Below are 16921 nucleotides of genomic sequence, written 5' to 3' on the forward strand. Positions count from 1 at the left end.
ATCCAAGTTCAATTTCTTCATCAGGATTTACAGGTTTAGTACTATGTATTAGTTCCTCTTTCCCTGCATGTACAAAACTGCTCTTGTTTTTTTCTATTGACATTACTTCTTCCCTAACTCTATTGAAGCTCTAGCTTCCACCTTTCACCCTGAGAATATATTCCTTCCAAACACCTAGTTAAAAGAAAGTTTGGTGGATAAAAGAAAGTGACTATTGGAAAGAAAGACAACTGACCTTCACATAGCAATCTATGCCATGGTTTGTGTAATCCATTCTTGCTGAATAAGCTGTAACTGGCCAACTCTATATATCATTCTAAATCATAAAGCATAAATTGTAAACCCTAATGTCTCAGTGATATGTTTGAATCCAACCTCTATCTTTTTAAATCCTGGGTTCAAAACTGTTGATTTTTAAATAGCGATATGAAAGGGAACTTCTGACTTTAGAAGAGCAATAGTATCTGCTACTTGGTTATCCCTCAGTTTTGGTGAGGATAGGTTACTACATGCTTGGTGGAAAACGAAAATATCCTGCAATAATTTATGGGTACCAGTTGCCATATTTACTGAAATTAAGACAATTCTGAATTTAAAAAAAAAAAAGATCAGACCATTGGATAAAAATGCAGCTGCAATTTTACAATTTGCTAAATGAATCCTATTTAAGTTGCAGATTGGTTAAAAGAAACAAGAGTAAAATATAGTATTCCTAGTTAGGAACTTTCAGTGTAATACATAAATAGCATTTTTTGACATTATCCTAGATCATTTATTCTTTGTCCAACTCCTCTTTGAGCAGCTTCCATAACAAGCTTCTTTAATATTCTTCTAGCATCAGAAATATGCTATGTGGAATGTCTAGGATGCATTTTTCTTGCTAACATTCCATCTTTATTAGTCTAATAATCTTCAAATTTTACTTTACATTCATTTTCTTCACTGCTCAATTTAATTCATCAGCATCATCAGTGAAAACTATGGCTAGTAGCTTCCCACTACTGTCAATGCAGAATATTTCAAATTTTGAGTACAGCTGAGAAGTCCTTTAAAACGTTATACATTTTATGGTTTTCTCTCATTTTTTGAATAGCCACTGCATCACAGCTTGTACTTTATCATTTCATTTCCAACTGATCTTACTGAAACTTCCTTCTCAATTAGAAATATATATCTAAAGCTCAGGATCTTACTTCATACATCTAATAAAGAGGAATGCAGTTCACAAAAAATGAATGCTTCAATGACAGTGTTAATCTTTAAAGTGCTACAAGACTGTTGCTTTCCCATCTTTCTTACCACTGAAACACATAATGTTGTTGTAGCCCTAATAAAGATAAGATTTAGACTGCACAAAATTAGATGAGTTAAGATTAGAGGAAATTAAATGAGATGAAACAGGACAGATGAAAAAGGGAAAAATTCTCTAATATTTCATGGGCAAAGCATTTATTTCAGTTTCTTAACTTTTTTTTACAGACTGTACAATTATTATTATTATTTGTCACATTTGTTTATAGTAAGAACAACTGCAGAGAAAAGATTGGAGGAGTAGGGATATGAACAATAATTCATATGAAAAATTAAAGTATAAGAACTCTTAAAATATCAGTAAATTATTGTTTCTTTATGCACTGGCATAAAAATATGGTTCATACTAGGCTATACGATCTTTAAAGGGGCATACAAACTTGACATACCAGAATAAATGTAGTCATTTTAATTTCTTTCCTCACATTGGATGGAATGAAAAGGGAGACAAAACTTAAGGGAGAGAGGGGAACAAGGAGATAGAGAATCTGTGGCAAATCCTGAATTTCCACTCTTTAAAAACTGCATGTAAACCAGACAGATATGAGACATATTCTCTCCTAAATGGTATTTAAAGTAAGGGAAGGAAGCAGCTAAATTATACCCTCATTTAAAAATCTATTAATTGTTTAGCAGATATGCAGAATATCTCAGAATATTTAATATTTTCAATTTAACAAAATACTAGTTGTCCTGCTCAATCCAAGAGGTTTATAGATAATTAGGATTATTGATTGATTGATTATGTGCCATTAAGTCATTTTCAACTCTTAGTGACCACATAGATTTTCTCCATGATGATCTACATAGGACTATGCCATTTATTATATTAAAGTAATCTAGTATTATTTATTCTGACAGCCAGAGCTCTGTGGGGTTTCAAACAGATGTTTTTCACCTCATCTATGACCTGATTCTGATTGTCAGGGTTAGGATCTGGGATCTTCTGCACGTAAAACGTACTCTGTTATCAAATATTCTCAATATTTCATGGATTTGTATATGCAACTTATGATTAATAGGAAACTTTTCAAAGTTGATTATGACAGTGCTTGTTACAAAGTTTCATCTCTGAACATCACTTAGTGCCCAAAATATAGATAGGAGCAAGCTTGATGTTGGAATATTATATAGTCATAGACTGAAAAGCAAATGAAGAATTTATCCATGACATTTTACAGGTATTCATTATTCCGAACATTAATCTTCTCTATACTCCCTCACATCAATCAGTTCAAAATTCAAAATTAATTAAGCAGAATTCAAGCAGAGGCGAATAAAGAATATCAAAAGGTAAGTTGTAAGCATCCCGAGCCAATTTATAGCTTATAGGAAACTACTCCAATTCAATGGCCAGTGGCTAGCACTAATCTCACACATTCATTTTATATAATGATATTGATAGATAATATAGCACACACACTTTTTTATCTTTTAATGAATCTTTACATCAACAAAAACTGACACAAATTCTACAAATTTAAACATGACATCTTCCTGCAAACTTGAATGACTGCTTACTATTTATGCAGTATTATGGAGTAAGTGCTATGTAGTACAATTAATATGGCAGGTGTGGATTTTGGAAACCCTTCCAATTGATTTAGTAATATTTCCTTTCTCCCTCCTTTTCTTTATTACTGTAAAGTTGTTGGCAAGACCCCAAAATTCAGTGGACTGATTACACCTACAATTAGCCTGATGAAGACAGTTATAGGCAAACAAATACTCTGTCTTTCTCACAGATTGTGGTGATTGTTCTGTCTACTTTCAACAAATGTAGGCTTCTCTAAGCAGTTGACTGAGCATTTCAAAATGAAGTTAATTTGTTCTTATAGAACAAGTCTATAAAAAAGTCTCTAAATGCTTCTACCTAGTAATTTCAATGGTGAGAAAGACTGATAAGAAATGAAAGGTAATAGAACTGTTGAAATCAAGGCAATATTTGGAAGTCCAAGAAAAATCTCTGCTACATTTGCCCCTACCCTGATCAGATCAAACTGAACCCAAAATTCAGTGCATATCCACTCAAAAAATTTAACTGACACTGAGTAGATGTCCACGTATGTCCGCAGATCTACAATCCAGTGTTGTTTATACAACAATGCTCTGCATGGGAGAATTCTTGGAAGGAAAACTTCTCTGACCTCAGCATAAAAGTCATCCTCTAAAGGATGAAAAAGAAAACAAGGCCCAAATATTTTGGAACAAAGTGTGTTGGACTGGGGAAACAAAAACTGAACTATTTGGCTACAACCACATAAGATACACATGGAGAAAAAACAGTGAAACATTTGAAGGAAATAACACTTTGCCAATCACTGAGCATGGGGGTGCTTTTAGAATGCTCTGGGGCATCTAATGGCCACTAGGTGAAAATAAATATGGATTAAACTAAATATCAAAATATCTTAAAAACTAATGTCCCACTGTCAGTGAAAAAAAAAATGAAGCTGAAAAAATATATAATTCAGCAAGATATCAGTCTGAAACACTTCAAAAACAGCCATGAATTACTTACAGGTAAGAAAGTTAAAGGTTTGGGATGTCATTCACTATTTCTAGATGTGAATAGTACTAAAAATCTGTGTGGGGAGATCTTAAATTTGGAGCATGTGGAAGACTGAAGAATATTGTCAGCTAAAAGAATTCTACAAGGACAGTGGGGAAAAAAATCCAAAAGCAAAAATAGAAATACTTTTACCTGGCTACAAGAAACATTTGGAAGCCAAATGAGGTTTTACAAATTACTAAATACTGAGAGGGTGTCCAAGCTTTTGCAACTGCCATATTCACTATTTTGTTATTTGAGTCTGTAAACAACTGTACATAAATAGCAAATATGGGTTCAAATTTGAAGAAAGATGTTGTGTTTAACTTTGTGTCACTAGATATTTTATCAGTCTAGGAATTCATTGAAGCATATTGCACAATTCACTTAGGGATTCACTGAAATGTACTGTATAATTTGACCAGGGGTGCTTTACCATTTGCATGTAGATAATGGAATATACAAGAGGCATAAATAATTAGGGAAGCATCCCTGTGCAGATCTTTTTCTCGCCTTAATTATTTTCCTATAGATTTTCATTTCTTCATGTTTGCTTAGTTTTGGCCTAACTGATTAGTATGCTGGGGAAAAAAAAAAGCAAGGGGAGCTTAACATAAAAGGATGTTATATACAGAATTCCATTTGACATACTGAATTCTCAAATATTTTCCAAGGTCTATTACATTTAATTTAACAGAGACTTTTGCAGGCAGGGAGACTCATATTCTCAGGAAGTAATTGGAAATTTCAGCATCGTTAACATATATAGCTGCAATCTCTGGAGAAAGGGTTATTAGGAAATTTTCAGGTATTTATATGCTTACAAAAATCTCTAGAGAATATTTTGTCAGCACTATATAACGAAGAGCCTGTTGCTACTGCATTCATAAATAAACATTGATGACTCAAACTATCACCAACTTATGAACAAATGTTTTCATAGCTAGTGCCAAGACTCATCCTCAGAGAACTGGGCAACTGTCAGTTCCACAAAAGATGAAGAGACAGTGGTTTTACATAGTTTTGGAAAAGACTCATGTTTGAGTTGGAGTACTTCAAAGCAACTTCAGTTTTACCCACTACAATTTGTTTTGCCTTCCTCTTAGCATCTTTAGTACAAGGTTATTTAGATATCCAAAAATAAGGCCAGTAGAAGAAGTAAGCCTGAGCAATCTTTAAATGATTATCCTTCTTTACATTTTAGAACTGTGCTTTAAACATGAAAATCTAGGACAGCAAATGTCACTGGATATAGGGTCTGAAATTACAATTGTCTTCTGTCTTTGATTTTCCTACATTTGCATCTATAAAACCACTTTGAAATCCATACACATAAGAATATACATGGATTATTTGAGACCCTAGAGAGATAACGATGAGATAGTGAATGAGATGAAAAGCTTATCAAAAAGAGTTCTGTAATCCTACAGACAATAGGGCTAAATCTCTTTCTTTTTTTTCTTTTTCTTTTCCTGAACTGGCTTTGTGATAGACTGTTTAGTGGCATTGCTTACACGGCTTCTTAAGATTTAGCAAAATAAAACCTAATAACTCAATGTATGTACTCAGTCTAATTCCTGTTATTTACAAAGAGAAAAATAATTCGCCATAAAAAGCATAGGCCAATATTACATTTTCTTGTAATAAAAGTCTTGTAGCATCTTAAACACTATAAATTTATTTTCACATAAGCTTTTAAATTTTTGTGAAAATAGACATAATCCATAAAATCTTATGTGAAAATAAATCTATTAATTTCCAGGTAGCACTTGCTTTTTTGTTGATTTATTTTGTATTTTATGTTTTCATATTTAGAAATCGTAGAGCAATATTCACTATCACGATGAACAGGAACATTTGTGAGTACTTCCAGATAGATGGCTTATAGAGCTTCCAGTCAAAAGAGATTTGCAGCTAGCTTGTCTTTCCATTTTGGCAGATTTCCGGGTAAGAAAAAAGAAGTAGTAGACGACTATGGATCAGTTACAAGTAGAAAATGTTGGCTTCTGGTGAGGATTGATGGTGAACTAGACATCCCTAAAGGAGCAGGGATGGCATTGTGGTGGAGATTGGCAACCAGATGGTGAATTCTGGCCAGCGCAGGCTCTCCAGAAAAAGGAAAGACTATGAGATTGCCCACTTGCAGACTGGACAGCTCCCCCTCATGAGTAGACTGCAGAAACTGAGGTTTTTGCAGTTGGCTCATGAGTTGAGTAGCTGGGAACTGAGGGGTTTCAATCAAGCTCATAGCAATAATGCAGCCTACATGGACATAAGGTTTGCAGGAGCCTCATTTCTTAAACACTTTTGCATGTAACTATTTTACAGCTAAAGAGAGATTTTCTGAGCGGAAATATAAGAAAATTCCACTTGGTGAGCCAACATTCTTTCTGGATTACAAAAGAAAAAAAAGGTTTTAAAGATTTAAAAACTTTTGGCCAAAAACTTAACAAGGAGGGGATGTAAGAAAGTTTAAAATGGATAAAGGGGATAATTATTTTGAAAGATTACTTTTTGGTGAAAATGCTTTTGAACAAATTGGAATTAAAATAGACAAACAAACTGGATGTTCATGGCAAAGTTTTTTGTTTACTATTAAAGAGTGCAGACAATTGGTGGATTTTACAGAACAAAAGATAAAGGTAATATGAGCCAGACTGTGATGCTGACTGTAACTATGGAGTACCATTTGAGATGAAAGTATTAAAGGCACAGGAAGACAGAATAGAAAAAAAAGGGAGGGGCTTGCCTTTTCTCTTTCCCTTGTTTGAGACACTTTCATTTTTTGATTATAATATCATAACCACCACCACCATCAGAAAAATGGCAAAAATAGTAGAAGGGAGGAGGGGATCACTAGAGCAACCTGCAGAGAGAGGAATTGCACCAGATCTGCTTCAGAAAATGTTTGAGCAACTGGGCAGTAAGTTAGCTAAATCACTTGATACTAAATTAACAGCTTTTGAAAAAAAAAAAGTATGAAAGACTTGTAAGGATGTAAGAAGAGATGAAAGAAGAAGTTAAAAAGATGGAAAGTTTTGTAAAACAAATGTCTGTAGAAGTAAAACAAATTAATGATGAAGTGGAAATTTGGAGAGTAAGACAGAAATTATAGCTAGAGAGTTGGAAAGAGAACTAGATAATTTGGCTCTATTGGAATTGATAGAGAAGGAATTTTGTTTTAGATTTAGAGCAATCCGAGAGGATTCTGGTGAAGATATTAGAGAAAAGATTATTAAAGCTTTAGTAAATTTTTTGGATTGGGATGAGGAGGATACAGAGGCATAACTTGATAAAGTATATAGAATAAATACAAGATTTGCGAGGATAAGAAATGTTCTGAGGGATGTTTTGGTGCACTTTGTTAGGAAGAAGACAAGGAACCAAATTTTGCAGCAGCATTTTAATACCAGACTGAAGACTGATAATACAGGTGTAATTAAAGAAATTCCTATTAAAATCTTGCATAAGAGAAAAGAGTATTCCTTTTTGTCTGAGAGATTAAAGCAGAAAAAGATTCCATTTTGAGGGGACAAATTGAAAGGTGCGATTTTTACTTTTAAACAGCAGTGGTTTTGATTGAATTCTGTCCAGAAGGTGAAGGAATTTCTAGAAAAACTTTAAGAGGAATTGGAGGAGACTCAAATGGAGGTGTCAGATGACATTACAGGTAGTCCCTGGGTTAAGAACACCTGGTTTAAGGATGACCCATAGTTAAGAATGAAGCCTGTTGTAGCAAAATTCGAGTTAAGTACACGATGATTTGAGTTAAATATACAATGATTCAAGTTTGTTGCACAATACTATTATTGTGCCATATTGTTCTGGCTTACATACAAATTCGACTTAAGGAACAGACCTTAAGAATGGAACTTGTTCTTAAACTGGGGACTACTTGTACACAAAAACTCCAATAAGTGCAACAGGAAACTGAAAGGGATGATGCTGAAGTAGGTGCTACAAGTATTGATTTTTTTAGATTTTTGGCTTGATTATAGATTACAAATGCTTAATGTGAATTATAAATGGAGCAAATGCTCCTCAAAAGAGAAAAAAAAATCATTATTTGAAAAAATTAAAATAAGATATAATTTGCCTACAAGAGATACATATTAGAAAAAGGACATAAAATATTTGATTTATAAAAAAATTGGATGAAGAATTTATTTCAGCAGGAACAAGAAAAGAAAGAAAGAAAGAAAGAAAGAAAGAAAGAAAGAAAGAAAGAAAGAAAGAAAGAAAGAAAGAAAGAAAGAAAGATGTATGTTATGTATATAAATCCCCAACTAAAACCAGAACTTGTACTGACTAATGTGCATAGTAGATTTGTTGGAGTGGAACTTAATTTGCATGAGACTAAGACTTTGATACTGGAATTTATGTCCCAAATGAGGATCTCTCTCTCTCTCTCTCTCTCTCTCTCTCTCTCTCGGACTTATGGAGAGATTAATAGGTTTCTCTTATGAAAATTGGTGTTTGATGGGGGATTTGAATGGAGTGATCTCCCCACAACTGGATAGAACTTCTGAGAAAAATATTAAAATCACTCAAGGCAAATTACCAAAAGTTTTCTTTTTCTTTCCAGTCACATTACAGTATACAGTATCCTCTGTTAGTGTTGGCATATGTTGGTACTGGAACAATAGAGCTAACTACTGATGACATGTGGAAAGCAGTTGCTTTCAGAAGAAGTAAGCTTTTCCTTAGATCTTCCGAGTCATACCAGTTGCTCTAATATATATATATTTTAAAATGAGAAGAACATTTTAGAGGAAATGTAACAAGAAAAGATCAATTTGACTTTAACTGTTCAAATAGTTTTTAATATACCAAAGCTGCCTTCTTAAAAATACTTTTCCTTTTTGGAAACAGTTCAATGTAAGTTCCTGAGGATTTTCTCTGGGGTACCTCTATGTGTCTGCAATGCAGGATTCTGATTGGAGATAGCTCTCAGTTCAGTAGAAGCATAAATTTGGATAAGTATGATCACCTACTGGCTTAACTTGACATTCCTCCCCAAAGACCTTGCTCCACTGCTGCCATAAGATAACTTTTACTCAACCTGGAAGAACATGGTGGAGAAATTACAAATACTGGCCTATCTATAACAACCCTGCATTCTTTGGGGATTCCCAAAGCTAAAGAAGTTGCAAGATAGTACGTAAATAATAGATTTTGATTAACAGAGCAATAATGCTTGGAGCTTTCTCTTTTTCAGCAGGAGAGCCGAAGTAAACCTTTAGTCCTGGCTAAATATCTATAGAATCTTGTTACTGAAAATATCATAGGGCTTTTACCCTAGAAGATGTTAACATGCTGTCTTCAGCTGTATTGGAACGAAGTTACCAATATGTTAATTTTTCAGACAGTCTTGTCCCTGACACTCAGGAGCAGATGAAGCTCTGGACCACATGCTGCTGTAATGATTTTATGATGAAATTATATTGAACCCTGCTTTTTGCAGACCATAATGATGATGTCACAATTAAAGTTACCAAATTATGTTTCAACAGCTTGTATTACTAGGAAACAGATACTGAAACATGACAATTCTTGTTCCACCTGACAAGAAACAAGTGATGTAACCTGGCAATTCTATTTGAATTTTTGTGTTATTTTATAATAGGTTTATTATATATTACTGTGTTCTAAAACTGAGCATTTTTTTCTTTTATACATTTGCAAAGTAGTTTTATAATTTCGTGATTTAGTTTTGAGTATTTTATGTTTCAGCACTAGTCTTTGTATTTTATTGCTACATTTAATTTTTTCTTAACTTAATTAGTAATTGCTACATTTCAAATACATCTAAGATATATTTTTATATAATGCTAAAAGAAAAAGAAGGAAAAAGTCTGCATGTTGTTCCTTTCCTTGTAGTTTGAATTTTGACATCTCCCTCTGGTCCTGTAACATACTTCCCATCTGTTCATACAGCTGGCAGTTTAAAGGGAAGTGTCCTGACATTCTAATACATTATGTGAGATTTGCACAGATATGTGGCAGTACATTGGGCAACTGGAAGTCACTCAAATCTTTGGATGGAAACTAAGGAAGAAATACATATGCAGAAATTTAATTGTATTTCTATATAGTTATATTCCCAATCTTTTCCTCCTAGTTGTATACTATGACCAACACCAAAACACATGGTTGCAAAAACATTTTATTACAAAGATTTTAATTGATTAACCTCAAAGCAGTGTGGAAATGCCCCTTGCCATAGATAGCATTCATGGTCTACATCAAAGCTCTAGCTGAATTATGAAAAGGAATTATTTTTAAAAAATGTTTAGGGAGGAAAAACGATATCTAAATACTAAATGCAGAAAACATTATTTCACACTTGTTTTGATATAAATCATGCTGTTTTCAACTGCACTTACTCTTGTAATCATATTGGAATCTTGAACATAATTGTTTTTAAATATAAAACTGATATTACAAGGAAGTGCTTTGGAATTAAACTTAGCTTGTGTGTGTGTGTGTGTGTGTGCCTTCAAGTCAGTTTTTGACTCCTGGTGACTACCTGCATTAGTCCCTGCAGTTTTCTTGGCAAGATTTTTCAGAAGTGGTTTGCCATTTTGTGATGGAATGGAATTATGAAGGCCAGACTCAGGGAGGGAAGCATCCTTTTTCGTCTCCTGAAGGACGGGGAAGAGATAAGAGGATGAGGCTGGCACCTCCCTGAGGAATTCACTCTGTGTTGACTGGCTGACCCTGGGAACTAGTTTCAGTCTGGGAAGATTCTTGCTAGAGGTTGTAGCTAATAAACATTGCTAAACTGAATCTGCATGGTCTCCTGGAGTTCCTTGAGCTAGGCCTGACACATTGCTTCCTTCCTAGGGCTGAGCAAATGTGACTGGCTTAAGGTCATCCAGTTGGCTTCATGCCTAAGGCAGGACTAAAACTCACAGTCTGCCAGTTTCTAGCCTGATGTCTTAACCAGTACACCAAACTGGCTCCCAAAGTTAGCTTAAGGAGACAATACTGGTCACATAAATCAGCAGTCACTTCTCTGATGGCACTGCTTCTAGAGAGTTAAATCAGCCTTCCCGAACCTGGTATCCTATTTCCATAATTCCCAGACAAAATGCATTTGTGGCTGTTGAAATCCAACACATCTGGATTGCAATCTGATGGGTACCAGATTAGAGAAGGCTAAGTTTTTATCTGTCTTGTTAATATAGACTTCTTGTGTTTTTAAAAAAGATGGATTAGAAACTAGTTTTTTTTCTTTCTTTTTATTATGTTCAGCTTTCATAAACCTGCTAAAGTTCATGGATATGCCAAATGCTACAGTAAGTCAGTGCATCAATAAATTACTACACAAAAAAAACAATAATAAGATTTCTCTTTTTGGATGGTCCTTCCTACATATAAAAGTATATTTTTCTGTTTTTACAAGTCAATGTATATAGATGGATGCATGTGAGGATTTTCCACTGAGTTATTTTGTTCTGAGTTATTTTGTTCTGTGACAAACACAAGTCTGATAATTCACACAGTTCTTTGTTGTAAAATGGGTGTGTATGTATGTGTGTTTTAGGGCTTAGGGACAAGATAGATCAAGAGATGTTAAATTCTTTCTTGGTTTTTCTATAATGCTTCAATTTCAGATTATTTCCAGGTGCATGTTTTCAGTATCTTGTTGGGAAACACAGATGTAGGGGATATTCAGGGACAAATGAAAAGGCATAGGAAGAGTTAAAAAAAATATTTTCTTGACACTTCACCAAAAAAAAAAAAAAATCTCCCCATCCTAAGGATGAATATACATATTACTGTTTTGTAACAAGAAATCATCTTTGCTGCAGACCTCTTAATATTATCTTGAAATTCACAGACACCAAACCATTCTCCAATATTCTGCCACAAAGTAATTCTGTTCAGCTGTTACATATACATTTTGGTTTGCTACTGCTATTTTGCAAACCCACTTATTGCATGGTAAAAACCATTTAAAAGACAAAAGCAATATCACCTTCTAATCAGTTTTTACTCCCTTTTAAACTTTACTTATATACTAGCACAGAAAAACTAATATTTTGGAAGCAAGTTGCAATAATGTAGGTAAAAATAAAGAGGAGAAATATTATTCTCTTCACTTCAGTGGTTAAGCAAAGATCTTTATACGGATTTATGCATGTCTGTAAGAATGTTTCTTGAATAAAGTCTTGTTTGTGGTTAAGGCATTCAGTTTTGCTATGAGACCTATACTAGCCTTCCTCAGCTTAGTGCCTTCCTGTTGAGTTGGACTGCAGATGCCATAAAGATCTTAAATTATGGGAGTTTAACGCCAACAGTTTTGAAGAGCACAAAGTTGAGGAAAGCTGGCAAACACTATCCACAACACAAGTGGAAAAAGTAAAACTAGAGAAAGAAAAAAGGAGGAGAATCAGGCTTTTGGTTTAGATATAGAATGCTGCTGTTCAAAATGTTTGATGCTGACCTGAGACCATAGAGAACTGTCCCATCTGGATGTAAACGAATCATTCTGTTCTTCACAGTGACACCATGTACAAATGACTTCTTATCATTCAGGAAGTAGGTATCAGGAACCCAAAGCTGATCTGCTACTCTATTGTCCAGTGTAAGATTTAAAGGTATTACATTATACGAAAGCCTCTTATCCCTCCATGCTTGTTGAAAGTACATTGTCAAGGTGTAGTCCTGGAATGATAGAAGAGAGAGGGAAAAATAGGTTGAAAATTGGTTTTACTATTCCTTATTATGCTACTTGAAATAAGCAAACCAAACCAAAGGGTATTTCTCCAACTGATCATCATTATCTATAAAATTAATGTCTGAGGGATACTAAATACTGTTTTATCCTCTAAAATAGAAAGTATAAAAATATTTGTCGCCAGATTCTATCAACAGAAAGATAATCTTTATCTCATATTTTTTTTAAAAAACCCTCCCTTTAAGTAAAAGAGAAAGCATGGAGTAATGGATATACTGTACAGTACCATATAAGCACTTATCCATAAGTATTGCTTTCTCTTTAAGAATCAACACTATTTGTTAAAGTTTGGGAATGTAATTTTCTAGATATTAATAACAGTATTTTATTTTATCTATCTATTCACATGGATCTAATACAAAATTGCACTTAGCTCAGTCAAGAAACACATTATGATTGAGAAGGTTGTCTGTATAAAGAATATTTCAGGCTTCTGACAGAAACAAAGATTTCTTTTCAAGGATTCAAAAAGATACATTGCATAACTGGAGATTATGTGAATTAAAGTTCAACACATCTGAAAAGCACCAAATTGGGGAAGGCTTCATTAGACATAAAGAGCAGCTCTTCCTGACATTCCTTGAATTCTGGAGAGGGAGTTATCTTTGTAAATTAAACCTCTTCTTTGGGGAACATCCATTCAGCCCACGAAGAATGCTGGGAAGAGTAAGACACAGTATCCTATGATGAGTTATTCCTTTAGGCATCAGTACCTCCAGACGAGGCTTGTACCACAATTGTACAATACCGATATACATTGCTTCGTCACTCGTATTTCATGATTCCCAGTTGAATATACTAACCTGAACCACTGAAAATGTTATATATTAATACAGATGAAAGGTTTAATCAAGCACCAATCTAAATCATTTGCCTAGATACTTTGCAATCCACAGGACTGGGATTCCCAAATGATCTGAGGGATATTTCAGGCAACACGGATGGCAATTTTGTTAAGGCCCTAGTTTCACTGTGGCATTGAAAAGGGCCACTGGCATTATTGCTCCAGATTGCCCTTCATAGCTATGGGAAGCCTGGAAAATTGCTTGGTTTTATGAGCAGCACCAGACAATAAAGAGAATTGGCAACTGGCTACAGTGGATGTAAAGTAATCTTATAGAAAATTTATCCAAGCATAGATAGACTATATAACTATGCCTATCTTGTGGTAAGGATGGGGTCAAAGAGGGTTTATTTCTCCACCATTATTGCATTTCAGTGAATCGCCAAGCAGAGCTTTCTCAGACGTTGGGCACACTGCTCAAAACTATCTCAGAGGTGAACTCAGCTGACCACTCAGCAACTTGCTATAACACATTTGCAAAGAACGCTGAAAGTATGTTGTATGCATCCACTTCAAATTAGACATCATAGTTATGCTGGGTTTATGGGGCACAGTTTATTCACAGATTATGGGAAAAATTTTGGTTTGGGAGGCTGAGGAAATTGGCAACATTTTCAAAATTTGTCATCTGGTAAAGATCTCCAGTGAGGGTAAGCAAAGTTGTTTCATATAAAAAAGACATGACAGATTCATACCCACTGGCCTCTCTGGAAGAGGTTCTTAATGGACAGTGTGATTTTAGGTAACTACCACCATTTGCCATTTTTTTCCCTTTGTAATGGTGATAGAGAGGATACTACCCACCCAACTCCAAATGCATGTGGGAAAAGTGGATCATCTAGACCAGTCTGGGTCTGTTTCAGGCCTGGATATAGTATTAAAATGATCCTGGTTACTCTGACTGAGAAAGCCAATTTGGCATGGTAGCTTAAGGCACCAGGGTACAAACTGAGAGACCCTGAGTTCTAGTCCTGCCTTGGGCATGAAGCCACTGTGGGCCAGTCACTCTTTCTCAGGTCTAGGAAGAAGGTAAGGCAAACCACTGCTGAATATACCACCACAAAAATGGCAGGGACTTGTCCAGGCAGTCACTAGGAGTCAAGACTGACTTGAAGGCACAAAACAAACAAAAACTCTGACTGAAGTCCTTTACCGGATGACAAAGTTGGGGGAATATCACTGTGTTGATCTTATTAGCATTCTTAGCAAATGTTGATACCACTGATAACTGGATATTGCTAGAACAGCTCAGCTGGTTGGGGACTGGCTACAAGTGTTTTATAGTGGTTATACTCCTCTTTTCAGGACAGTTATTCAAGAGGCAGTGGGAGATTTCCATTTAGTCCATGACACCTGCATTGTGAATCCAACAGTATTGTATTCTTTCTGCACAACTTTTTAATATTTATATCAGATGTAAACGACCAGAGGTAGACACTCCAGATGTCATGTTAATGTTGGTGCAGTGCAGCTTCCCATTTTTTAAAAATTAAAACCCAATATTTTTTAATGTAAAAAGTGAGGTGGGGAGGTAAGGCATAGAACTTAGTGAGCACTAAGTGAGGCATTTGTGGGCACATTAGAGAACTAAAATCACACATGAAAATTACTTTCAGAAATTCAATGCCAAATGTACTTTATTTGCATAACACAGTACTCATATTTTTAAAGTAAATCATTCTTGGAATCCACAAACCCAAATACTTTAATGAGTAAAATGTTGGAGAAACCAATTTCTTTCTTCAAACTACCAGACACTTTTAGCTACTGGAGGGCTTGTAAAAGCTTACTTTAATTGTACAAATCAAGCAGCAGAGGATCAGTGAAAAGAAGCACCCTACAGTTAAGGGAAATCTTTGCAGTCACATTTTCTAGAATTTGGGGTGCAATTGAAGAAATGTGGTATAATTTTGTCTTTTAAGTTCACAATGGAAGTCCAATTTGTTTTGAAGAATTCTGCAATGGTCAAAATGAAGCCCACTGTGTACTTTGAAGCAGAGAAAGAAAGAATGAGAAATAACAAAGATCATTTTAACTTAAACTTAGCTCATATGTGAGGAAGTTATCAACACAAATTTTGACCACAAATCATTTAGGACTTTATAAGTAAGAAAATCAGCACCTTCAATCTGTGGTAGAAACTAATGGAAATCTCTGAAATACACACCAGAAAGTACTTTGCATGCAGGGATTTGCACCAGCATCAGTTTCTGAACACTCTTCAAATGCAGCTTCCTGCAAAGCATATTGTAATAATCTAAATGGGAAGAGATTGATGCATTAATATGGCAAGATCTGCTTTCTCCAGGAAAGGATGTAATTATACTTCAGCCAAAGCTGGACTACAATAATGATTCAGTTGGGTAACTGACTCTTCATAGAAGGCTACGGCCCAACATTACTGTTCTTGAGAACTTATCTTTTTCTGAAGGAATGCAGTTCAAAACTTCCAAAGGATTTCCACAACTTCCTTGGTGTGCGATCAAAAGAGCAGTGCATCATCAGCATAATATGACTCTACCACAGTATATGCATGATCTTTCCCAAAATGAATAGATCCAGACCTCCATCTTGCCCCGTTGCAGTTCACAAACCACAATGACTTAAGGATGCCTCTCCTTCAAGCCAGATCTTAACTCATCAACATTAACCAAGAAAAAACCCAGAAGTCTTTATTACAACTTTGTTATTATGTTATTATCTTTGCCATATCCTATAACATATGATTAGATTTAAAGAAGGTTGAATAAGAAACTAGAACATTTTTGATGAAAAAGGAAATAGTGGATTCTTCTCGGCATGCAAACAAATATTTAGTAGTTTCTGTATATTGGGACAAATATTTTGAAGATCATCTACATTTACACTGTAAAAAAGAACAAAACATGAAGTCTAATTGTAGATAAAGATATTAATATTTCCTTGAATAACTAAATGCAGTATAATTATGTGTAGTATTAACAAACTCCACATTTTAAAAAATTATATTCTCTTATATTTTCTAAGGTTCATCTAATTCATTTGCCCACTTTTTGAAAATATCTGTCCTGCCTTAATTTTTTTTAAAAAAGTGTAATAATGCAATAACTATTTCCTTACAACTATCATCAAAATTACACAGAGGCATAGTATGGATTAGACCAACTGACAAAAGTGAATTCATGCATGCAGCGTACTCCTAGAAGCAATATTTATCTAAAAAGGAATGCCTGTCAGGTTAGGTTTCACATATTGCTGATTATAGACAGGATTATTCTAGAATCTTAGCTATAGCTCTATGACAAAAGTGTGATTTCAGTTCTAATCTTTCACCTCTCAATGAAGAAAAAATTCCATCCTGATATAATTCTAGAATTTAGGGGGGAAAAATTATTAAATATCTCCATCTACTTTTGATTGCACTTTGCCCATTGTCCATAGAATGTTAGCTAATAAATGGGTAAAACGTTATAGGAAACTAAAATAGCAT

At 34.6% G+C, this 16921-nt stretch overlaps 1 protein-coding gene across 3 annotated transcripts in view; it reads right to left on the bottom strand.

Annotated features, from left to right (window-relative positions):
• GABRB2 (gamma-aminobutyric acid type A receptor subunit beta2) overlaps positions 1–16921 on the bottom strand; it is a 117616-nt gene that overhangs the window by 66730 nt on the left and 33965 nt on the right. For all 3 annotated transcript variants that reach the window (XM_007425699.2, XM_007425698.2, XM_088134748.1), the window contains exon 4: positions 12315–12535. In XM_007425699.2, coding sequence (XP_007425761.1) covers positions 12315–12535 — 221 coding nt within the window. The remainder of the gene's footprint in view (positions 1–12314; positions 12536–16921) is intronic.

The sequence above is a fragment of the Python bivittatus genome, unplaced genomic scaffold (assembly GCF_059951505.1).
Source record: "Python bivittatus isolate LINGU-HERP-01145 unplaced genomic scaffold, Pbiv_v1 ctg000080_np1212, whole genome shotgun sequence".
NCBI lineage: Eukaryota > Metazoa > Chordata > Lepidosauria > Squamata > Pythonidae > Python > Python bivittatus.